At 42.0% G+C, this 26,026-nt stretch overlaps 1 protein-coding gene and 1 pseudogene across 1 annotated transcript in view; one reads left to right on the top strand and one right to left on the bottom strand.

The window, feature by feature from the left end:
* Window positions 1-18,490, bottom strand: part of LOC101353237 (ret finger protein-like 4A) — a 36,549-nt pseudogene extending 18,059 nt beyond the window's left edge.
* A 1,252-nt stretch (window positions 18,491-19,742) lies between these two features.
* PRDM7 (PR/SET domain 7) overlaps window positions 19,743-26,026 on the top strand; it is a 33,344-nt gene continuing 27,060 nt past the window's right edge. Inside the window, 1 exon segment of the mRNA XM_023732521.1 lies at window positions 19,743-19,859. Within this exon segment, the coding sequence (XP_023588289.1) occupies window positions 19,743-19,859 (117 nt within the window).

The raw sequence follows: 26,026 nt of genomic DNA, 5'->3' as shown, positions 1-26,026 counted from the left end.
ACAAGATGATGCCCAATTACTATTTATTGAGCATTTTTGATAAAAGATTCTATAACAAGATCATGATCCAAAGGAAGGAATGATGAGAGAGAGTTGTATGTAATTCTACTGGAATCCAGTTTTCTGGTTTTCATAGAGGTTGCGGCAACTCACACAGTTAATTGCCTTTGGGTGTCCTTTTGAACCTCAAGCTTTGAAAGAAAAAAAAACTGGTTCCTGAAGCCACCTTGAGTCAAACAATCGTCCAGATAAACCAATAAGACCATTTTGCTCTGAGCATTTTGCTTTTTTTTTTTTTTAAGAATTCAGTCTGTTTTAGGAAACTTAAAAGATCAGACTGAGAGTTATGTTTAAGGTAAATCAGTAATTAGTTTAATCCATCTTTAAGACAATGTCATATGAAATACTTGTCTAATGTTTGTAACGAAACTGTGACCCTCTTACAACGCAGAAAATTATGTATCTTAAAGAAACCAGATCCTCATGGCTCAGACTCCGTTTTGTCTTTCGTTCCATTTCTGCTTCTGAGAAAGAGACCCATGACTGTTAATAGGTAAACCAAGGAGGGGCAGCTTGCCCTTGGGAAGAACACTTAGTATATTTTAAACAGACTAACTGAAGACCTCCTACAGGAGAGGTCCATCCTGTATTATCTTGCTAATCATGAATTCTCTAATGGAAACTGTGTTGTTACATGAAAATTTTTCTGTATTTTCTGTTTCCTCTAGACAAACTTTGTGTGCTCCTTATGGATATATGTTTCTGTGTGACAGATCCGACTATACTAATTTAGATGATCCCTTTCCAACTGATAGTGAATTTATGTGTGCAATCTCTTGTTTAGATTCCTGATGAAAGTGTGGGCAATGCACTTTGAGAACTTTAGGATTATCTTTAGATATTCATAGTAATAGTGCTAGTAAATACTGAAAAAGTAATATTAAAATTGTGAAATGAAAGTCAGAAGAAACCTCCTTGGTCCAACATTCAGGGTATGGTTGGTAACTTTAATTCCTACTTACGGTATATCTGAAGTGGAGAAATCTTTAAGAAAATTTGTCAGTCACTATGGGACAAATAACAGATGAGATGGAAGCACAACAGTGAGCTCTGATCTGATAAGCCAAGGTGACATGAGATAACAAAATAGTCTTAGATTTTTTTATTAGTGTAGCCTGTGCATTGTTACATTTGGATAAACAACACAAGAGAAGTAGAACAAGATATACATAGAATTGGACAGAAACCTACTTGGTTACAGATTTTAACACCCTTAGAAATACCAGATTTGTTTGGCTGGTTACCATCAGGAATAAGTACATGGCCTAAATCACTATTGCAAGGAATAGTAATATTCTTAGTCAATATCCAGTAGTATTAGGTATAATAAAATTTATCTTCTGTTGTCTTACACACTTAAAAGGCACAGAAGGCCTTGGGCTAAAATGTTGATGTATATTGAGTCTGCTCACTCCAGCAATGTGATTGATGAGAAGATCGCTCTTACTTAAGATCCTGGTGAAGAACCAGATGGTATCCAGTGGAAAACCAGCACTGTGAGTTTAAAGAGACTGCAATGGCTGCCATCTAGGAGCTCAACTAAGTACAGGTATTGATCATTGATTTGTTATCTCCAATCTCCAATCAAAAGGAGGGAATGATTTAGGAAATAATACTGGAGTTATTATTCCCTCTCCTTAAGTATAGAGAATGTGACCCAGCTGGAGCTGGGCTCACAAGGACTCACAAGGACATATCAACTGGGCCCTGAGGTATAAAGACAATAGCTAAGATAATCTTGGAAAATATCTTTTAGGGAAACTTGCACATAAAGCCAATCAAACAGAACACAAAAGACTTTCCACTCTTACCTTCTTCTATTAGCATTTAGTGAATAGAAATTTGTTGGCCCAATGAAGACCCTCCTGACTGTCGTTACTGAAACCTGTACCAATGATTGTTAAGAAAGACAATTCAAAATGTAGGATCACAGTTTCTAGCTAATCTGAAAATGTTAAACTTTCAATGGTTTTGTCCATTTGTAATGTTAACATGTACTGATAATTCTGTAATGGTCTTTGGACTCGGGCAGACATGGCTGTGACAGCATGCTTGTCTATTTTTCCACTTTTGTCTGTTCTGTGATATTTCCTTGGGCTCAGGCAGACGTGGATCTGACAGCATGGTTGTCTGTTTCCCACTTTTGCCTTTTTGAATATATGCTGAATAAAATTTTATTTTTGCTTCAAAAAATAAAAATAAAAAAAGACCAAAATGAATGTCAGAAGAGACTCTGACTTGCTCTTGAATGTATAGTAGCTAAAAAGAATGAAAGAAATAATGAAGTAAAAGAGCTAAACAGAAGATTTCAAAGAGCAACTCGAGAAGACATAGGAAGGTATTATAGTGAAATGTGCAAAGTCCTGGAGTTAGTAAACCTAAGTGAAGACTATGCTGGGTATTTCTCAAGCAGAAAGAACTGAAGAATAATTCAAGCCTCAAGTGGCAATATTGAAAGATTCTATGGGGAAAATATTACATGATGCAGGAATCATCAAAAGAAGATGGAGGAAATACACAGTCACCATACCAAAAAGAATCGGTCGATGTTCAGCCATTTCAGGAGGTAGCATATGACCAAAAACCAATGGTACTGCAGCAAATATATAGAAACAAAAAATTATCAGTGGTTCTCTTGTACATAGGGTGGTTCTGAGGAGGAACTTAACAACATCAGCACCAGTGGTGGGAGGGAGGGGAAAGGAGGTTTTTGCCTAGGGGCCATTGAGTTTATGTTAACGGTGGTGGAGCAATTTAGAAAAGGATAGTGAGAATGGTTGGACAACATTAATAACGTAATCAATATCACTCATTTATATTGTTGAATTTGTATATGTTTTGATGTGTATATTTTCAACACAATTTAAAAAAAAGAAGAAGTTCTAGGCCATGTGGGAAAAATCTCTTCTGAGAAGAGACTTGTGCTTCAGTCAAGAGGGATGTGATGATTAAGATTGTGTGTCAACTTGACTGAGCCATGATTCTCAGTCTGGCATTTGTATAATATTGTGGTCACTTTCCTGTTGAGATATGATTTGTGATCACCCCCACGACAGATCTACTGTGAGTAGGCAATCATTTGAAAGGGAGTTTCTTTGAGCTTGTGACCTGCGTCTGACTATAAGCAGATATTCTGGCAAGGCTGTGGGCTTTTTACTCACACTGCATCCTGCAGCTTGTTCCTGTTGGTCTGACCTCCAGTTCTTGGGACTTGAGCTACCAGCTTACCTGTGATCTGGCATGCTTCTCTTGGGATTCATTGATCTTCGCAGCCTGTGAGCAAGAGCCTTGCTCTCTGACAGATCTTGGATTCACCATCTCCTGTGGCTACGTAAATCAAAATAAGCCTCTGTCCTGACCCACAAACACCGAGGCATTCCAGCCTCTACAACTGCCTGAGCCATCTCCTTGATATAAATATATATGTATATATTTATACACATTACTGATTTTGCTTCTCTAGAGAACCCAGCCAGAGATATTTGGTACTGAGAGTGGTTCTGGAGAAACAAAATTGTAGGGACGAGTTTTCTAAATTGGTTCTCAAGTCTGGTGAGTCTTAAAGATGTTGAGGACTCTACTAACAGTAGTAAAGAGGGCACTGCTAATCCATTTCGTGAAGTGGCAATTCACATACGCAAAATATCACCACCAATAGATCATGTATTGGTGAAAGACCAGGCTCTGGGTGATTACATGTGTGATACCTTTCTACAGGTTTATCATAATGAGAAGTATAAGCAAGTTGGTTGGTTGGTCCTACTTTTGCTAGACAAACTGGGGAAATAAAGAGATATGCTTCAGAGTCAAAGCTCAAGTTTTCACTTGTGCCTTCAAAGAAAGCCTTCTTTCTTGTAGTAACGAGTTGATATTGCCAAAAACCAAACCCAGAGTCTTATTGTAAGAGTGACTAAATTACAATGCTAACTCAACTGCCAACCTCAAGAGGTGTCTGAAGTTAAAGTGAGGGCATTGGTTGGGAAGAAATAGGATCCTGAAACTTAGGATGGAGACGTAAGGGCAGATAATCAGGAATCTGGAGACACTGAACCCCTAAATTCCGTTGAATCACTCCTGCCAACAGAACCAGCCCTCTCATTCCCATCTGAAGAGATTACCTCCATGTGGAAGAGATTACCTCCACGTTTTTCTACTAAACCACCCTGCCCAGTAAAACCATTAGCCCCTCCACTCCCATCTAATGAGATTAACCCAGCTGCACCTAAAGGGTCTTTGTCTGAGTCATTGCCTGGGGCAGTGTTTGAGGCAGATGCTTTACAAGACAATGCTGAATGTTGTCATAACATTTTCCCACTGATTTTTGCTTCTAGACCTTTAATCGGACTTAAGTCCCAGCAAGCCTCAAAAGGCAAAGTACAAAGTGTGACCCAGGAGAAGGTATGCTACACTCCAGAAGAACTGCTTGACTTATGTAATATGTACAAACGGCAACCTGGGAATACATGTGGGAATGGCTATTAAGGGTGTGGGATAATGGTGCAAGGAACATAAAGATGGATCAGTCTGAGTTTATTGATATGAGCCCACTAAGCACAAATTCTTCATTCAGTGTTTCAGCTCCAGAAGTTAGGAAAGGATCTAATAGTTTATTTGGTTGGGTTGCTGAAGCGTGGATTATGCTGTGGCTTACACTAAATCAAGTTGAAGTACCAGAACTACCTTGGTATACTGTAGAAGAAAGTATCCAAAGGCTGAGACAAATTGGCATGCTAAAGTGAATTTATCAGGCTACATCCACATACCCACAATAGAGTGCCCAGAGGACACACATTCTACCAAAATGATGAGGAACAAATTTGGGAAGGAAGCCCCAGCAACCTTGAAGACTGCTGTAATTGCTATTTTATGTAAGTCAGATTTCACAGTGGGAACGGCCCTAACTGAATTAAAACATCTAACTACAATGGTGCTGATTGGACCCCGTGGTGGTAGAGGCCAAGTGGTGGCACTCAATCAACAAAGACAAGGTGAACATGGGTTACATAATGGACAGCCGAGTCAAAGCAGTAATGAGAATAGCCTGACTTGTATGGACTGATGGCGTTGGCTATTTAGTGATCGTGTTCCTAGGAGTGAAATAGATAGGACATCTACTATTTACTTCATCTGTACGAGTGAATGAATTCTAGGTCAAGTGAACAGCAGTCTAACTCGAATCACCAGAATAGAAAGTCGTGGCCTCTCAATCAATTCCCAGCCTTGAGTGCATTTAAAGACCCACAACCCCTTGATTGAAGGGAATGCTGAGTCCCCTTGAGGAAAGACTCCAATACCCTGTCAAAAACTTATACTGTTAATCTTTCTCCCAGCTCCCCCCAAAGGGATCTACAGCCTTTTATGAGACTGACTGTTCATTCGTGAAAAGGAAATAATCAGACTTTTGTGGGATTACTGGATACTGGCTCTGAACTGACACTAATTCCAGAAGACCCAAAATGTCACTGTTGCCCACCAGTCAGAGTTGCGGCATATGGAGGTCAGGTTATTAATGGAGTCTTAGCTCATGTCCATCTTACAGCAGGTCAAGTAGGTCCCCAAACCCATCCTGTAGTGATTTCCCCAGATCCAGAATGCATAATTGGAATAGATATACTCAGCAACTGGAGAAACCCCACACTGGATCCCTGAAAAATGGAGGAAGGGCTATTATGGTAGGAAAAGCCAAGTGGAAGCCATTGGAACTGCCACTACCTAGGAAAATAGTAAACCAAAAGCAATACCACATTCCTGGAGAGATTGCAGAGATTACTGCCACCATCAAGGACTTGAAGGATGCAGGGATGGTAGTTCCCACCATATCCCCATTCAACTCGCCTATTTGGCCTGTGCAAAAAACAGATGGATCTTGGAGAATGACAGTGGATTATCAAAAACTTAACCAGGTGGTGACTCCAGTTGCAGCTGCTATTCCAGATGTAGTCTCATTGCTTGAGCAAATTAATACATCTCCTGGTACATGATATGCAGCTATTGATCTGGCTAATGCCATTTTCTCCATATCTGTTTCAAAGGACCATCAGAAGCAGTTTGCCTTTAGCTGACAAGGCCAGCAGTACACCTTCAGTTGCCTACCTCAGAGCTACATCAACTCTCCAGATCTATGTTCATAATTTAGTTGACAGGGACCTTGATCACCTATCCTTTCCACAAGATGTTACACTGGTCCATTACATTGATGACATTATGCTGATTGGACCTAGTAAAGAAGAAGTGTCAATGACTCTGGACTTATTGGTAAAACATTTGCTTGCTAAAGGATGGGAAATTAATCCCACAAAAACTCAGGCAACTTCTGCCTCAGTGAAATTTCTAGGGGTCCAGTGATGTGAGGCATGTCAAGATATTCCTTCTAAAGTGAAGGATAAGTTATTGCATCTGGCTGCTCCCTCAACTAGAAAGGAGGCACAAGGCCTAGTGGGTCTCTTTGGGTTTTGAAGGCAACATATTCCTCATTTGGGTGTGTTACTCACCCTATTTATCAAGTGACTCAAAAAGCTGTTAGTTCTGAGTGGGAACCAGAACAAGAGAAGGCTCTGCAACAGGTTCAGGCTGCTGTACAAGCCTCACTGTCACTTGGGCCATATGATCCAGCTGATCCAATGGTGCTTGAAGTGTCCCTGGCAGATAGAGATGCTGTTTGGAGTCTTTGGCAGGCCCGTATTGGTGAATCACAGGGCAAACCCTTAGGATTTTGGAGCAAAGCCCTGCCATCCTCTGCAGATAACTACTCTCCTTTTGAGAAACAGCTTTTGGCTTGTTACTTGGCATTGGTAGAGACTGAACGCTTAACCATGGGACACCAAGTCACCATGAAACCTGAGCTGCCCATCATGAACTGGATGTTGTCTGACCCGCAGAATCATAAAGTTGGACATGCACAGCAGCACTCTATCATTAAATGAAAGTGATGTACACAAGATCAGGCCCGAGCAGGACCTGAAGGCACAAGTAAGTTGCATGAGTAAGTGGCCCAAATGCCCATGATGGTCTCCATTCCTGTCAGGCTACCTTCCATCTCCAATCTGCACCTATGGCCTCATGGAGGTTCCTTATGATCAGTTGACTGAAGAAGAGAAAACTCTTGCCTGGTTTACAGATGATTCAGCATGACATGCAGGCAAAACTTTAAAGTCGACACCAGCAGCACTGCAGCCCCTTTCTGGAACCTCCCTGAAGGATAGTGGTAAAGGGAAATCCTCCCAATGGGCAGAACTTGGAGCAGTGCAGCTGGTTTTTCACTTTGCTTGGAAGGAGAAATGGTCAGATGTGCGATTGCATACTGATTCATGGGCTGTGGCCAATGGTTTGGAAAATGGTCAGGGACTTGGAAGGAACATGATTGTAAAATTGGTGACAAGGATTTACGGGGAAGAGGTATGTGGATAGACCTCTCCAAATGGGCAAAGAAGTGAAGATATTTGTGTCTCATGTGAATACTCATCAAGGGGTGGCCTCAGCAGAGCAGAGGAGGATTTTAACAATCAAGTGGATAGGATGATGCGTTTTGTGGAAACCAGCATCCTCTTTCCCAAGTTAGTCCCATCATTGCTCAATGGGCTCATGAACTAAGTGGCCATGGTGGCAAGGATGGAGGTTATGCATGGACTCAGCAACATGGACTTCCACTCACCAAGGCCAACTTGGCTACAGCCACGGCTGAGTGCCCAATCCGTCAGCAGCAGAGACCAACACTGAGTCCCCAATATGGTGATCAGCCAACAATCTGGTGGCAGGCTGATTACATTGGACCACTTCCATCATGGAAAGGGCAGCATTTTGTTTTTACTGGAATAGACACTTACTCTGGATATGGATTTACCTTCCCTGCATGAAATACTTCTGCCAAAGCTACCATCCGTGGACTTACAGAATATCTTATCCACTGTCATGGTATCCCACACAGCATTGCCTCGGATCAAGGGACTGACTTTACCACAAATGAAGAGTGACAATGGGCCCATGGTCATGGAATTCACTGGTCTTACCATGTTGCTCATCATCCTGAAGGACCTGGCTTGATAAAACAACCTTCTAAAGACACAGTTACGGTGCCAGCTAGGTGGCAATACCTTGCAGAGTTGGGGCAATGTTCTCCAAGAGACCATATATGCTCTAATCCAATGCCCAACATATGGTGCTGTTTCTCCCATAGATACAATTAATGGTCCAGGAATCAAGGGGTGGAAATGGGAGTGGCACCACTCACTATTACTCTGAATGACCCACTCGCAAGATTTTTGCTTCCTGTCCCCGCAACCTTATGCTCTGCGAGTCTAGAGGTCTTAGTTCCAAAGGGAGAAATGCTCCTACCTGGAGACACATCACTGATGCCATTGAACTGGAAGCTAAGAATGCCACCTGGTCACTTTGGGATCCTTGTGCCTCTGGATCAACAGGCAAAGAAGGGACTTACCATACTGGCAGATGTGATTGATCCTGATTACCAGGAGGAAATCGGGCTGACATTACACAATGGTAGTAAAGAAGAATATGTCTGGAATGCAGGAGATCCCTTACGGTGTCTCTTAGTACTACCATGCCCTGTGATTAAAGTCAATGGAAAACTAAAGCAACCCAATTCCGACATGACTACTAATGGTCAAGACCCTTTAGGAATGAAAGTTTGGGCCACTCCAACAGGCAAAGAACCATGACCAGCTGAGGTGCTTGCTGAAGGCAAAGGAAATACAAAATGGATGGTGGAAGAAGGTAGTTCTAAATAGCAGTTACCGCCACGTGACCAGTTGCAGAAATGAAGACTGTAATTATTTTGAGTATTTCTGCTTTGTATGTATGCATCAAATATTTTTGTTTTCTTCATTTATAAAATACAAGATGTAAACAGGGCTAGTGCATTTTTTATTGTATGTGTGTTCTTTGTATCATGTTAGGTGCAAGTATGACTTTATAACTGCCTTTATTCAGAGATTATGTAAGGTTTAAGGAGAGTGTACAGGTGCCAAGTTGACAAGGGGTGGACTATGATGGTTAAGATTGTGTGTCAACTTGGCTAGGCCATGATTCTCAGTGTCTGGGCATTCGTAGAATGTTGTGATCACTTCCCTGTTGAGATTTGATGTGTGATCACCCGCATGATGGGATCTACTGTGAGTAGCCAGTTAGTTGAAAGGGAGTTTCCTTGGGTATGCGGCCTGCATATGAATATAAGTGAACATTCTGGCAAGACTTGGGGCTTTTTGCTCATGGTGGATCCTGCAGCTGCCTCCTATTCATCTAACCTATGGTTCTTGGGACTTGAGCTACCAACTTACCTGCCATCTTGCCTACTGTTCTTGGGATTCATCAACCTTCACAGCCTATGAGCAAGAGCCGTGCTCTCTGAACTATCTTGGATTTGCCATCCCCTTCAGCTACGTGAATCAGCAGAAGCCTCTATCCTGACCTATGAATTCAAGGACTTGGGAAGTTCCAGCCTCTACAACCACCTGAACCATTTCCTTGAGATATATATAGATATGTGTGGGGGGGGGGGTGTGTTTTTACATTTCACTGGTTTTGCTTCTCTAGAGAATCCAGCCCAAGACAAGGGAGTAGCCTTATTTCTCTTAGATACTCCCTGGTGAAACTAAAAACTCTGGATATAGCACAGCAAACAAGTACAGAAAGACTCTGAGGAGGAGAAAAAAGAAGGGGAACACTGTAGGAGATTGAGGAACTGCAAGGCAGTAGGCTCCCTGGTTTTCATTATTGCCTACTGTTCATCCCACACAGAAGCCTGCAGCCTGAAACTGCCAACAAGCACAGACAAAAAGAGCTGATCTTCTGTGTCTTCCTGGGAATCAGGCAGTGCTCTGGTTCTACTGCACAGATAGTGTCTGAATGCCTTAGCAGGGAGTTAATCTCCAGTTCCTTTGCCACCTGAATCAAGTGGAAGTCCTTTTTTTTGTAGTGTAGGGTCAGTGGGGCTGCATGGGGAGCTGAAATTTTACCCCCTCGCTTAAATCAATACAGAACAAGATGGTACAAGTCGGGGCTAATAAACACACCTGGTTTATCCCACCCTGTTGTCACTGAGGAACTCCATGAAGCTGAACCTCCACACCCATCCAGCAGCAAGGAATTTGAACACGGAGGTGCAAAACAGGTCTAGTGGGAAGTTATGTCCAGAACTTCTTTTCTTCTATGTGTTGGGGAGGTTGCTGGGCATCTGAGCATCAATCTCCACCTAACATTAACAAAGTGGAGCAAGATGGAGCCAGGAACCGTAGTTTCTTCAGCTTTCCCCTCCTCTGGTGTCAAAGTGGCAGTGTGGGGAGTTGAGCACCCACCTACCCTGCTATAATGAGGCAGTATGAGTCACCTCTCCACTTCACCACTACTTGCGGGCTCGGGGCCCTGGTGGGAAACTAATCTTGAACTCACACTTGGAAGCAACAAGATAGTATGACACTGTGCCCCATTTTCACTGGCACTCCTTGTCAGATCAGGCTCCAAAGTACATCGCACACCCGCCCATTTTTCCTATCTGCACTGGACCATTAATCCTCACCTTGACTTCTTCAGAAGCATCATGAACAGTCCTCTCTATTCACTCTTCTTATTCTATACTGGTCATAGGCAATTCCTAGGACATAAATTCTTCCTTGTCTGAAAGCAGCAGAACAAAATCAAACTTCTGCAAGGACTACTTTTTCTCCTCATGGGAAGAGTTTAATCACACACATCTCTACATAAAGAAATGCCTTAACTTAGATAGAACATGTGTCTATCATTTTTACAGATGACTCATGATACTCCTAATTACAACAGCTGAAATTATTACCTACCTACACAATTATACAACCTAAAATAATTTATCTACCTTAGCTTTTCAATATCAGAAATTTTATCTTGCAATTTACTTTTACTGCCTGTACTAGAATGTCAGTTCTCTGATGATCGAGGAATTGTATTATTTCTCACTTAATCACAAGAAAAAAACACAGTGTGAAACATCAGAGACGCTCAATAAATACCTGGTAACTAATTGAACAATTGATGAGTAGGTTAATAAGATGATTTAGATGAAATACAAAATAAAAACTGCAAAATAAAATTTGTAGTATTCAGTCATGACACAGGATTGTGGGGAATTTTCCTCCCCAGTTTTCCACAATGTTCTTGACCTCACACCTTGCTTGGCAGCAGCATCTGTAACACTGGCTGAAGCACCTGTCTTCCAACCTACGCTAGATACATGATGCTTCTCCTACATGAATCATTTATGCCAATGATTCCTAAACATTTCTAAGTCACAATCCCCTTTAGGATCAGATGATGCTATGGATACTAACACCATATATGTTGTAGCTTACATAAAATGCTTTATAGATCCTTGAAAGTCATAGCTAAACCAATGATTCCTTAATAGGCCTCGGGGTTCTAATCAATACCATAAACAAGAAAGAAAAAGTAACTATTCTGAGAGGGGCAAGAACTTATTACGCACTCTGGCCCTCTCCCTGGCCAGCTTTCATGAAAGCTTAACTTACAAAATGGGATTTCAAACCTTGCAAATATTTCTTCAGGATTTTTTTTTTCAGGATCTTTTCATCCAGAACAAAGAGTTGGTATTTCTAGGAAATGTTTGCATAATAGATATCAAAGGAGCAGTGCTTTGTGATTCAATATACATGAATTAGTGTATTCGCTCCCAGCTTTTCTATGGCATTCTGAAATTGAGATTCTCTCCATGTCCAAAGATCCCCCACCTACTCATTCTCTCAGATATCTCTGTGTTCTTGGGTGAAAAAAAGTTCCTTGGAACCAAGTTTAAATGTAGGAAATGACACATTATCTGATCCTGAATTCTGCTGATTTTCCTGCCAAGGTTCTCAAAATCCTCCAGGACTGACAAACGTGTTTCCTCTTAAAGTTGAAACTTTAATTCCCTTTTAAGGTACGAGGGCAATATCAGATGACATTTTAAGCATAAGAAATAAATGCAACATCAGTATTTATTCACAAAATATTTATTTTTCCATGGTTCCATTCATCTTGACATGCATGTAAATATTTAACACTAATATGGTAGAGGACATGAATCATATTGTGTTCTAATTGTTTCAGCAAGGATTCACAGGTATTTTCTGATTGACCCCAACCTTTGTAATTATGTTTAGATGTGCATAAAAATAAAGTGTATAACTGATCAATGATGACAGCAGAATATTAAAGGAAAAATTGCCCATTATTACTCAGCATAATGTTTCATAGTTTTGCAAGACATGTACCAATGTTAATAGATTTATCAATAACTATTAGCGCCTACATATCTGCAAGTACTGATCTGTTGAAGTGGTTCACTTCACGTTTGTTATTTGTTACCAAATATTATATTCATAATTTCCAAAACCATTTTAACATTCTGTATCTTTATGGTATGTACCTATAATAGTTAGGCATTGGACAGAGATCTGAATTCTTGTCTCAATTGCATGCTAAAAAATTTTTTGTTGAGTATTTTCACAGTATGAGTTTTCTAATGTGAACTCCAGGTGAAGGCTTTTCCACTTTGATTTTAGAATTAGTATCTCATCAGTGTGATATCTTTAATGCTGACTTAGGAATGAGTGATCACTGAAGACTTTCATTCATTCATTGCACTGAGAGTGTTTTGTACATGTGGGACTCCTCCCATATCCCAAAAGTACTGTTCCATGAGTAGTGGTATTTCCACAATTATTTCATGGAATTTTTCTGCAGCACAAATTATCTGGTGCACCCCAAGTGGCTTCCTACTCCTAGCAAAGCCTTTCCTGCCGCCTTTATTTTTCAGGGTTTATTCCTACTCTGAGTTTTCTTCTGTATTCCAGGGCTGGAACTCCAGCTGAAGGTTCTTCCACAGTTATTACAGAAGAAGGGTTTATCTTCATGTGAATTCTCTGGTAGCTTAAAATGGGAAATTTTTGGTGAAGGCTCTACCTCGTGTATTACAGAAATAGGGTTTCTACTTCTTGTGAGTTCTCTGGTGTGTATAAAGCTAAGAGCTCTGTCTGATGGCTGTACCATATTGATGACAGACATATTGTATCTCTTGTGTGAGTTGTCTTGTGTATATACATTTAGGAGCTGTGTCTGAAGGTTTCTCCACATTCATTATAAAGTTTCTCTCCAATGTGACTTCTCACATCTTCTCGAAGGCTAGCACTTTTATTAAATGCTTTCCCACGTGGATGACATTTATATGGTTTCTCTCCAGTATAAATGAATTCATGTTGTTGAAGGTTTGAATAGTCACTGAAGGCTCTCCCACACTGATTGCAGATATAGGGCTTCACTCCCGTTTGAGTTCTTTCATGTCATCTAAGGTGAGAATATCATCCAAAGGCTTTCCTACATGGCTGACATTTACATGGTTTTCCGCCCGTGTAAGTAATTTCATGTTGTCTAAGGTTAGTGCAGAGCCCTAGTGGCATAGTGGTTAAGACCTATGGCTGCTAACCAAAAGGTCGGCAGATCAAATCCACCAGCTACTCCTTGGAAACCCTACTCTGCCCTATAAGGTTGCTATGAGTCGGAATTGACTCAACAGCAACAGGTTTGGTTTTTTGGTTTTTAAGGTTAGAACATTGTCTAAAGGCTTTCCCACATTGGTAACGTTTATATTGTTTCGGGCAGCATGAATTACTATATGTCAATTAAATGATGAATGAAATCTGAAGGCTTTTCCACATTTATTGCAAATATAGCAGTCAAGAAATCAAACAATGCATTGCATTGGGCAGATCTGTTGCAACAGACCTCTTTAGAGTTTTAAAAAGCAAAGATATTACCTTGAAGACTAAGGTGCGCCTGACCCAAGCCATGGTGTTTTTAATCACCTTATATGCATGTGAAGGTGGACAATGAATAAGGAAGACCAAAGAAGAATTGAGGCCTTTGAATCATGGTTTTGGTGAAGAATATTGAATATACCACGGGCTGCCAAAAGAATGAACAAATCTGTCTTGGAAGAAGTACAGCCAGAATTCTCCTTGAGGCAAGGATGGTGAGACTTTGTCTCACATACTTTGGACATGTTATCAGGAGGGATCAGTCCCTGCAGAAGGACATCATGCTTGGTAAAGCATAGGGTCAGCAAACAGAGGAAGACCCTTGATGAGATGGATTGACACAGTGGCTGCCCATTGACAAATGGGCTCAATCATACCAACGATTGTGGGGTGGCACAGGACCCGGCAGTGTTTCATTCTGTTGTACATAGGGTCACTATGAGTCAGAACTGACTCAACGGCACCTGACAACAACAACTCCTATGTGATTTAACACCTGTTAAGTCAAAGTTGAGCTCTTAGTGAAATCTTCCCCATACTCATTGCATTGATGGGGCTCCTCTTCAATGCAGAATATCTGCTACTGAGAAAGAGATGAAAGGCTGTTAAAGGTTTGCCCACGTTCACTCATTCACTCATTTACTCAGTTCTCTATATATGGTTTCTAGGCTGCTCCCTCAGTGATAGTCTCCAGTTAAATTCTTCCCCTCTCAGTTACATTCGCATGGAGTGTTGCTTTCCTGCATTCACAGAATTTTTTTTTTACTTTGTAGACTTTCACTACATAACTTTCTGATTATGTTTTAAGTTTTCATATGTTTCAAACAGTACTAGAAGAGCTCTGTTTAAGCAACTGTCCTTTTATAGAAACTCAGGTTACAGTTTGAGTTCAGGCCAATTCTATCTCCAAATTCAAAATATTAAAAACTTTCTGCTGGGACAGCCCTTATGCACAACTCTATATTCACTCAGGTTACTGTCCTCAACGCCTAATTATCCCATTCCTAGGTATCTAATGTGGAGAACCAAGGCTTGTCCCAATGATGCTTACCATTGACATGCAGTTTGATAGGTCCTTCCTGCAGATGTCTTGTGCACATATCATTTTGTGCATTTTAAGTTCAACTTTCATGCCTTAAAAACAATTGTAAAAAGAAGAAACTGTTATAGTGTCATTAAAGGAAGAAAAAAATGTTAAAGAATGCAAGACACACGTGAGTATCTTCTATATGAAGACTCTTAACACAGAGAAATTATGTGAAATATAGAAATATACAAGTGATTAGAAAGTCATTGTGTGATGTTAAAAATTATGAAATATTTGAAATAGTAAAATTAGAGGAAAAGAAAATAAAGAGGGGATGCTGCGTAGATAAGGAGAGGGAAAATTATCAAAATAGAGAGATCAAGACAAAGCATATTTTTGGAAAGTTTAACTTCAATAATAACAAAATGATCCCTTTATCTGAAGCCAAGGAAGTCAAGGTTACATAAATAGAGATTTATATGTTCTAAGAATTATGACATTGTCTAAGGGATATTGCCAGAGTGCTCTCAATTAGGGCCCTCAATTAATGGAAATCAGCTTTTGACATCACATCCCTACTCCCTCATTGACCAGGCTTCCCCTCAGACTAACTAAATCAGTCTTGGAGGAAGTACAGCCTGAATGCTCTTTTGAAGTGAAGATGGGAGAATTTTCTTCACTTACTTTGGACAGGTCATCGGGGAAACCAATCGCTAGAGAAGGATATCATGCTTGGTAAAGAAGAGGGTCATGAAAAAAAAGAGAAACTCAGTGAGATGGATAAACACAGCAAATGCGCCATCGGGCTCAAACATACTTAAAACTGTGAGGATGGTGCATTATTAGCAGGCTGTCTAATCACCTTGGTAGGCCACAAATACCTTATTTGAATAGCCCCACCCAATCATTGTATGGTTGTTACAAGACCATGCATGGGTAAAAGGGACATATCGAGTAATTCACAGCACCTCACCCATCATGCTGGGCATTTCCCTGCTGGTAGCACTAGCAGGAACCAGCGTAGGCAGCACTGTCCTTGTTGAAAAACAGCAGATTATCTCTGCCAATCAGCAGCTTTCTACCACACTGACCATATATTTTTCACAACTACCTGAGACTCTTTCCCCAATGCCACAACAACGTGAGTCTCTAGCCCAAACGGTGTTAGATGATCATCTAGCTTTAGGTATCTACTAGCCAAGAAGGGGGCACCTGCACCTTCCCAGGAGCCACTTGTTGTATGTACATTAATAATTCTAGTCCAGCCCAGACTGATTTATGAAAAGAAGTGGCCCATGATGTTCAGGTCCTCCACAATATTACACAGCTTTTCAATCAAATTCCCATCTTCCCTGAAGTATCTGACTTGTTCTCTGGGTTAAAGCCCTCCACCAGGGGATAATGGTTGAAGACTGGATTTCAAACTGTAATGTGTATTTTCATAATAGAGGTTGTTATAATGGCTTTAGGTAAGTGCTCACTTTCCTGGCTACAGCAACCAAAGAGGTGGACTTGCTTATTTCAGGACTAGAGTTTCCAAGTCTAAAACATGGCTGTAGAGGTGATAAGCTGGAGAATGGAGGGAAAGTCCCTTTCTAGCTTCAGGGTTGCCCCAAGGCTGAGTTGGGAAGGCTGAGTCCCAGCTAGGAGCATAAGTCACATTTGGGTATGTCTGCAGAGGGTCAGGAGGGTAAGGGGGTAGGCATCTCTCATCTTGAGGTGGAGCTTCCTGTCCCAGGCCCTCCCTGGACAAGCTCTAGTTTCTCTACATTTTCTCTTCCAAATCATGTGCATAGCGGCCCCACAGGGACCTGTACACAGAGCCTGACTGATCAGTCAGGATTTAAACCCAATCCCTGCCCAGGGCTGGGTTCTCAGGAGGCTGCTCTGGGCCACCACCTCCTCTGCCATGAACTGGAGCCTGTGTGGCCACTGAAAGTATCAGGTGAGGTCTGCACCTGGGTGAAGTTACTGTGGTCCGGGCTTGAGGCCCAGAGCTGTGTCTCACAGACAGGTACCCGCCCCCCCACAGGAAAGGGACTCCTCAGGATTGACCACCATGTCCTGCATCAGCCCTTGCCACCTATGAAGGGGCCAGCATGGCCAGTCCACGGCCCTTCCCTGCCCAGGCCACACTGTGCCCTGGGCCCTCTGGGAGCAGCCGGCAGTGCCCATCATCATGATCACATCTCTCTTAGGGTTTGTGGGCTGCTTATCTGCCTGTAAACTGCTGATTCTTCCCTCAACTCCCTGCAAGCAACCCCCTCCCGGATTTGGGCACAGCCCACCTAGACTCTCTCAAGTCTGACCTCTGAAAGGTCTTCTGGCTTCCCTCATATAACCTTATCTGGCCATTTCCTCTTGCACTTACTTGTCCTGGTGTGCCCTATGTCTCTTTTGAATTCAGCCCCTCTATGAGCCCCAGCATCTCCCTCCTGGGCAGGGAGGAGGCAGCACCTTCCTCACTGAAGACAGGCGTGGTCCCTGAGACCAAGAACAGAGACAGACCTTGGGACCAAGGAAACAAAGACTCAGTCTACCCTAAACTGCAAGCTGGGTCAAAAGTGGAGTCTTCAAGAGCAATTTAGTTTTTGTAAGAAGTCTTTAATAAATAGTGAACACTAAGCAATGTTGTTAAAGAAAAACAGAACACAAAACAATGTTGTTAAAGAAAAACAACATGTGGCCAAATTTGCTTTTTGTCGTGGATTGAGTTATGTCCCCCAAAAAAACTGTGTGTGTCAGTTTGGCTGGGCCATGATTCCTGGTACTGTGTGATTTTCCTATGTGTTGTAAATCCTGCCTCTATAATGTTAATGAGGGAGGGTGGGTGGCAGTTGTGTTAGTAAGGCAGGACTCAATCTACAAGATTGGATTGTGTCCTGAGGCAATCTCTTGAGATATAAAAGACAGAAGTGAGCAGAGAGACAGGGGACCTCGTACCATCAAGAAAGTAGTGCCTGGAGCAGAGCGCTTCCTTTGGACCGGGGTCCCTGTGCAGAGAAGCTCCTAGTCCGGGGGAACACTGAAAAGAAGGCCAATAGAGAGAAAAAGCCTTCCCTTGGAGCCGACGCCCTTAATTTGGATTTTTGGCCTACTTTAACTGTGAGGAAATAAACTTCTCTTCGTTAAAACCATCCACTTGTGGTGTTTCTGTTATAGCAGCACTAGATGACTAAGACACTTTTAGATTCAATCTTTTTCAATTAGGCAAAAATGTGCTAAGTTAATTTTAAAATAAAATTTCCCCACTAAAAAGTAATAATTCTAATTATAAACAGAGGGAAAATAGAGAAAAGAAAAAAGAAGACAAAAATGCTCATAATTTAGTAAGGTAGAAATAACTCTTGGTCATATATTTGTGTTTCCTTTTTGTGTGTGTGTGTGTGTGTGTGTGTGTGTGTGTGTGTGTCTAAATTTACTTATTTAAATCACTGGAAGCAGACTGTTAATATGTCTTGCTTTTTAAAAAATTATCTTTATGTATGTAGAGTTTACACATATAAAAATGCATCGTTTAATATGCAATATACATACCTTTGTGTAAGCACACCCATAATCCAGTTACAGAATATTTCCTTTCCTCCAGAAAGTTATCCTGTACCATCTCCCTCAGTCTCCACCCCTTCTCCCAGGCACCCACAGGTCTGCATCTGTCACTATAGATTAGATTAGATACATCTTTTCTACAGTTTCAGGTAAATGGAATCATACAGTACACATGTGTGTCTGTCTTACTCCCATGTTTGAGAATATTTGGGTTGTTTCCAGTTTTTGCAACTATGAATAAAACTGCCGTGTGAACCTGTGCTTTCATTTCTCTGAGTTACAGAAGGTGTATGCTTAACTTTTAAAGAAACTGCCAAATAGTTTTCTCAGATTGCTGCACCAGTTTGTACTCCCACCAGCAGTGGATGAGGGTTCTGATTTCCCCACATCCTTACTGACACTTGGTATTATCAGTTTTTTTCATTTTAGCCATTCTAATGTGTATGTAGTGGTATATCATTATGATTTTAATTTGTATTCTCTGATGACTTTGTTTAGTATCATTTAGTGTGCTTATCGGCCATTTGTTTATATTCTCTTATGAAGTGTCTATTCAAGTCTTTTGTGCATTTTTTAATTGCTACGTTGTCATACTGAGTTGTAAGTATTCTTTATTGATTCTGAATACAGTTTTGTTTCTTTTTTTATTATTATGAAAGTAATACATGCTCATTATTAAAAATGAAAAATACAAAGAAAATAAATAAGAAAATTATAATTGTATAATGTGAAGATAACTGCCAATAACATGTTTATGCTTTCTTTTAATTTTTCTTCATGTTTGGATGTAGGTGTATAAATTTATTTTCTACAGTTGGAGAGACTGTTAATGTGGTCTGTGGGCTCAGCCTATCAGCCATGAGCTACGACAGTGAAAGGCAGACATACTGGTGATGCTGGTCACAGCAGAGGCACAGGGCAGAACACTACGCCACCAATCACATAGCGTGTGGAAGGATAAGTAGCATGTGGAGGGATACATTATGAGTGGAGGGCTCAGTTGCGAGTGGAGGATAAAACGCAAATGGAGGGATAAGTCACGTGTGAAAGAATAGCTGAAGATCAAAAAAACAGCGTACAGACATGTCAGTCCAGAAGGGCACACCGAGAAATGTGGGCTGAGGGGGAGCCCCAAGGCCTGTAGAGAGAGGCGGTATCTGGCCCGGCCTGGGCTCCAGGGGCGTCCTGGAGAAAGGGGCGCTCTCTCAATACTCCCATTAATGTCACCGTTACCCTCAACCCGCTTATTCTGCTGGAGTGGGTCTCTGTCCCCGAGGCCTCTCCTTCACCGTCCGCCTCCGGCACCCACCATGCCACCTCGGGCACCTACGCCCCTCTCCTCAGTACCCCGAGGCCCCGCCCGCTCCCACCTCGAGGCTCTGCCCCCCACACCCACCCTCACCCCAGCCGCCACCAAGTCCCCCTCCGTACCACTGAGGCCCTGCAGGCACCGCCTCTGTGCCTGGCCCAACCAGGACAGTCCCCACACACAGGCGGACGCGACAGATCTTTTGGAAATCACCCACCATGCATGACTTAGACAGCTTAGATGGAAACCATAGTCAGCAGGGCTGCTCCACCGACTGGAGCCTACAGCGCGTTACTCACGTTTGTCAGTTCCTCACAGACCCCTTGGCTCGGGGACCCAGAGCAGCCAGTCCCCGCTGGGTGGGGGCAGGACCTTCCACAGGAGCGGGAAGATTGTGTCCCACCGCCACAATCCAAAGCCTGACTGGGCCCTGCCCCGTGATTGCTAGATGTAGCTCCCCCCCCACACACACACACACACCCTTTAGCCCCCCACCCCCCAACCACCGACAGGTCAGACCTCTCTGGTCGTGCGGTGATTGGCGATTTGCAGCCGATGCACGTCTTCTCTGTTGACCGCGGAAGTTCACAGGTGCTTGGAGAGGGCGCCCAGCTGGGTGGGTAGTGTGAGAGCCTGAGAGACTTGACAGCACACGAGGTACTTCCGCCGTGCCTCAGAAACGTAATAAGCTCTCATAAAAAGTCAGCCTTAGACCTTCAAACGTCAGCCTTGGAGACCCCAGATTCCTCACCCTGAGAGGCTCCAAATCCCATCAGTTTGAGGGACCCCCAAGTCCCCTCAGCCTCTGAGACTCTGATCCATTGTGCCTGGCACATAGTTAACATCACACAAATTATTCAATAAACAGCATAATACTGGTGCTCAGGACCCCTCCCTGCTGCCACCCAGTCACCCCACAAGGCAAGTGGGACATGGACGTCCACATTGTTAACAGACACTGAGACACTGCTTCCACAAGGTATGGGATGCTCACGCTGCTCCAAAGGCTCCTGGAGCTCCCCATCTCACCCATGGGGCCAGGCCGGCTGCACTGACTCCCAGCTCTGAGAGCAGACATGCTGGGCACAGGCGTGCTGTGCCTCAGCCTCTTGGACAGTGCCCCAAAAGGTAAAGGAACGCCGGGTCTCACACGGGGAACCTCTCCTCCCCGTCTATGTTACCTAAACGTAGGTCCTGCCCAGTGCCACTCTGAGTCAATGAAAGTATCTGGAGGGGAGGAAATACAAGGGCGTTTAGAAGGACGTTTATTGCAAGCTTGCAGGCAAGGAGCAAGGAGGTGTATACCTCAAATCAATTTCCCCCAACAAAGGGAGGCAGAACCTTTTATACCGTGCCTCACAAGGAGATACATACAAACATCATGGACTACATGGGTTATCATGGTGCACAGGGGCAGTAAGACAAATTGCATTATTTTTCCTTTAGTATGTATAGAAAATGGCAGATAAGTCCCGCCCTGGGTGGAGACTTTAATATTCAATTACAATTTCCCATTCTTGCCTATTCTGTAATATTCTTTGGACTTGGACAGACATGGCTCTAGCAGTATGCTTGTCTGTTTTCTCACTTTTGTCTGTTCTGTGATATTTCCTTGGACTAGGGCAGACATGGCTCTAGCAGTATGCTTGTCTGTTTTCTCACTTTTGTCTGTTCTGTGATATTTCCTTGGACTAGGGCAGACATGGCCCTGGCAGCACGGTTTTCTGCTTCCCACTTTGCCTTTTTGAATATACGCCAAATAAAACTTTCTTTTTGCTTTACTAAAGTTTGTGATGTTTTTACCCTACAACAGTTAATGGTGTAGTTGGCAGGATCTCTGAAGCTACGAATCCAGTCAACCTTGAGGAGAGACCTGGACAATGAAGCAGAAGCTAACAAAGAGAGGTCCTATCTTCTGGACCCACGTGTTCCCTCTCCATGTCCCTTCAACACCAACAGGGTGAGTGATCTCGGAAAACGAGATTTTGCTTATTCTTTTATGTTCTTTTTCTCATGTTTTCTTAAGTTTTATTCGGCATATTTGTTTGAAAAACTGATTGTTTGATTAAGGAGAATCTTTCTTAGATTTTTTTCTTGATCATTTGGTTAAGAGTGACACTTAGTAACTCCTTAGGTGAACTGCAATTTAGACCCAGATGCAGGCGTTTGAAACATTAAAGTGGTAATTTTATTTTCAAAGAACTTTGAGTCACTATAAGCTGCAAAAACTTGGGCATGAGTCAACCAGTAAAAGCCATTAAGGCAGTCACCAGTGCTTTTCATGAGTGTTAAAGTCTCTCGTGACAGGATGAGGTGGTGGCAAGACAGGTGAGACACTAGGCTGCCTGCCACTTGCAAGAAAAATGTCACCCAACGAAGATACACATTGGTCTAAGCGAAACACTGCCCAAACCCTGTGGTGTTCCTCGTTAGGTTTCTATTTGTGGCTCAGAGAAAACCTGGAAAACAGTGCTCTGTTTTGCCAAGTTTGCAGGGGGAGGTGGCAGCTCCTGACCTGTGTTATGAAATTTACAGGGAGAAGTGGTAGTTTTGTACCTTTTTTATGATATAGTTTCTCAGTGAAGAATCACAATGTTAAAATTAAAATCATTAGTAGCTACTTTAAAGTACTTTCCTATCAGAGGAGCTAGTATATTTAAGGTCTAAAATAAGAGACTAGGTCTCTACCCATCAGAGTGAATTAAGTTCGGAAAGAAGGAAACCAAAAGCTTAAACCTTAGAGCTTAGCATCTTTGATAAATGTACCAAGACACTGGTCTAGGGTTCACACTTTAAAACGTTATAGAGACTTCTGGCAACATGGTGCTCTAGGCAGAAGCACCACACCTTCCCTCCACAGCAAATATCCAAAAAACTAAGCTAAACAGAGAAAACAGCAATCCTGAAACCCTGAGCATCAAATAAAGAGATGAAGAACTCAGCCAAGCAGCAAATGGAATGAGAAACTAACAGAGAACAGAGAGTGAGGAGACATACATACAGAGGTCCCTTATCAGCTAACACAGCACGGATCCGCCATCTTGGACTCCTATCAGAGACCAGTGAACAGGGTATACGAAAAAGCAGCTTCAAGGCGCTTCCAGCAGGAGACAGAATAACTGGTAACCAACGATATACACTTTCCCACCCCCGACCCTTCTGCATCCCCACTCAGCCTCCTCTGCTTCCCACGGCCACAGTCTCTTGGCTGGGAAGCACCAGCTGCTTGGATTGCACCTGCCCGCACTGACCAACTCGCTGAGTGCCATTTGTTGGCTGCTGGTGTTGCTTTTCTCCACTTCTTTTCTTTCTTTCTTACCTTTCACCACCTCCCCCTCCTTTTTCTCAAATACCTGGCTCTGTGCGCCATCTTTGCTTCTTCCTGAAAGGCTGTGAAACTCCACTTGAATGTGAAACTGCTTCCTGGTCTGTGCTGCCATGCTGGTGGGATCCCAGGGCTTTTTTGTTTGTTTGTTTTGAATTGTTTGTTCATTTTCTTTTTCTTTTCTCGAGTTGGGAGCCCGTTATAACCAGGCAGCACTGCATGGCTTGGGACCTACCCCCTGAGCTTGGGCAGACACACAAAGGGATCCCTGAGGGCATTTCTTTTTTTGTGGTTTCTTTTTTCTGTTTTTTGGGGGGATTTCTTGTTCTTTTTTTTTTAATTTGCTTTTTCTTTTCCCTCTTTTTCCCTTTTTGTCTTTCTTCATTACTCAGTTTCTTATCTCTCCATACCATCCTTCTCTTCCTGTCACCTGAACACCTGGTGCTGAATGACACCTCTATGCCTTCTAGCCAACCTGTACTTCAACATCTGGGAACAACTTCCCCAGACCTTATAGCCACACTGGTGGGATCCCTGGGAGATTTTCTTTTCTTTTTTCTTTCTAATTTTTATTTATTCTTTTTTTCTTTTCTTTTCTTTTTTTCTTCTTCTTCCCCTTCTTGTTTTTCTCCATTTCATAGTCTCTCATCTCACCACTCCAACGGCAAGCTCCCCTAGCACTCTTTTTTGTTTGTATGTTTTTGGTTCCTGTTCCTCTCTCCTCTCTCTCTTCTTTACCATATTCATCTTAGCTCCACACATCACAATCTCTCCCCTCTATCCTGCCTACCTGCACCATGTGCTAAACATCACACCACCAAGCAGTACAGGCACGGCCTACTGCAACCTGCCCTGCACTGATTACCGGCCCACCCGGGTGTCTGTAGTAAGTGCCACAAACAACCCATCCCAGCAAATCCTCTTCAGCTAGACCTGCCCTGCTGTACCATATCTGAGTGACTGACCCTGCCAATTGGAGAAGGAGGCAAAAAGTATCATGCCCACAGACGAGCAAACAACAAAGAACACACAGCCCACCTGCTCAGACATAGCCAAATTTTATTAAAAAACAGGATGAAACAAACAAATCTACAATCAATAAATGAGAAAAATAACTACTGAATGCCCTGAAGACAGCAGAAAAAAATCAAAACACTTACAAAAACAGGACAGGATGGTTCCAGTAGGTGTCCAAAATAAAACACCAGATGACTTTCAAGTAGAAGAAAAGACACTAGAATTACCTGATAGAGAATTCAAATCTCTAATACTCAGAATTATCCAAGAGTTGAAACAAAGCAGACAAAAATGAGGAAAAAATAGACAAATTTATGGAAAAGGCAGACAAATTCATGGAAGAATTCAGGAAAATAATGCAGGAACAAAATGCCAAAACAAAATCACAACTAGAAATTATACAAAAACAACAATTAGAAATCCAAAAGTAAACAACAAGATTTCAGAAATGGACGGTGTCATAGAAGGGCTGAGAAGCAGATTTGAAACGGTGGAAGACAGGATCAGCGGAATTGAAGACAAACACTTGGATACGACTCTGTTTGAGGAAAACTCAGAAAAAAGAACAAAGAAAAATGAAGAAACCCTGATACAATCAAAAGCAAAACTTTTTGAGTGATTGGAGTTCCAGAACAGGTGAAGAAAACAGAAAACACAGAGACGATCATTGAAGAACTGCTGACAGAAAACGTCCCCCAATATCATGACAGATGAAAAGCTGGCCATCCAAGAAGCTCGATGAACCCCATATAGGATAGACCCCAAAAGAAAATCACCAAGACATATCATAATCACACTTTCCAAAACCAAAGACAAACAAAGAATCCTGAGAGCAGCTCATGAAAAACAAGAAGTCACATACAGAGGAGAAATAATAAGACTAAGCTCAGATTATTCAGCAGAAACCATGCAGGCAAGAAGACAATAGGATGACATATATGAAACTTTGAAAGAAAAAAACTGCCAGCCAAGAATAATAATATATCTTGCAAACCTCTCATTCAAATATGATGGTGAAATTAGGACATTTCCAGATAAACACAAATTAAGGGAATATGTAAAAACCAAACCAAACTTACAACAATTATTAAAGGGAATCCTTCGATCTGAGAACAAACAACATCAGGTCACAGGCTGAATTTAGGATGCAGGATCCTACCAGCCACATACCAGTCTAGGAAATGAACTCTCAAGGACCATCCAAAACCAAAAGAAATACAAAAGGGAATCAGAGCAGTTAATCTGTAAATGACAACAACATCAGAACAATAAAAGAGGGAATAAACGGTGTAGGGATAGAACTTTCTAATGGAGAGGAAGGCAAGGTGATACCAAGTAAAAATAGACTGCTTAAAACTTAGAAAGATAAGGGTAAATTTCATGGTAACCACAAAGAAACTTAACAAACATACTCATCAAAATAAAGAGTAAAAACATAAAGTCTCAGTAAAAACAAAACCTACAAAAACAAAAGAAACGAAAAAAAATCCACAAATAAAAGGAATTCAGCACAGGAGAGTAAGAAGAACAAAGAAAACGTCAGCACCACAAAAAAAAAGCACTACAAAAAGACAGCAATAAACTCACATCTATCAATAATTACACTGAATGTAAATGGACTCAATGCATCCATAAAGAGATGGAGAGTGACAGAATTGATTTAAAAAAAAACAGGATCCATCAATATGCTGTCTACAAGAGACACACCTTAGAAACAAAGATGTGAATTTATTAAAAATTGAAGGTTGGAAAAAAATATACCAAGCTAACAACTACCAAAAAAGAGCAGGAGTGGCAATACTAATCTCAGATAAAATAGACTTCAAAACAAAATCCACCATAAGCAAAGAAGGACACTATATAATGATTAAGGGGATGATCCATCATGAAGACATAACCATAATAAACATCTACGCACCCAATGACAGGGCTCCAAAATACAT

Source organism: Trichechus manatus, unplaced genomic scaffold (assembly GCF_000243295.1).
Source record: "Trichechus manatus latirostris isolate Lorelei unplaced genomic scaffold, TriManLat1.0 scaffold00053, whole genome shotgun sequence".
Taxonomy (NCBI): Eukaryota; Metazoa; Chordata; class Mammalia; order Sirenia; family Trichechidae; genus Trichechus; species Trichechus manatus.
Note: the sequence above shows the minus strand (reverse complement) of the source record. Positions and strands in the feature narration are given on the sequence as shown.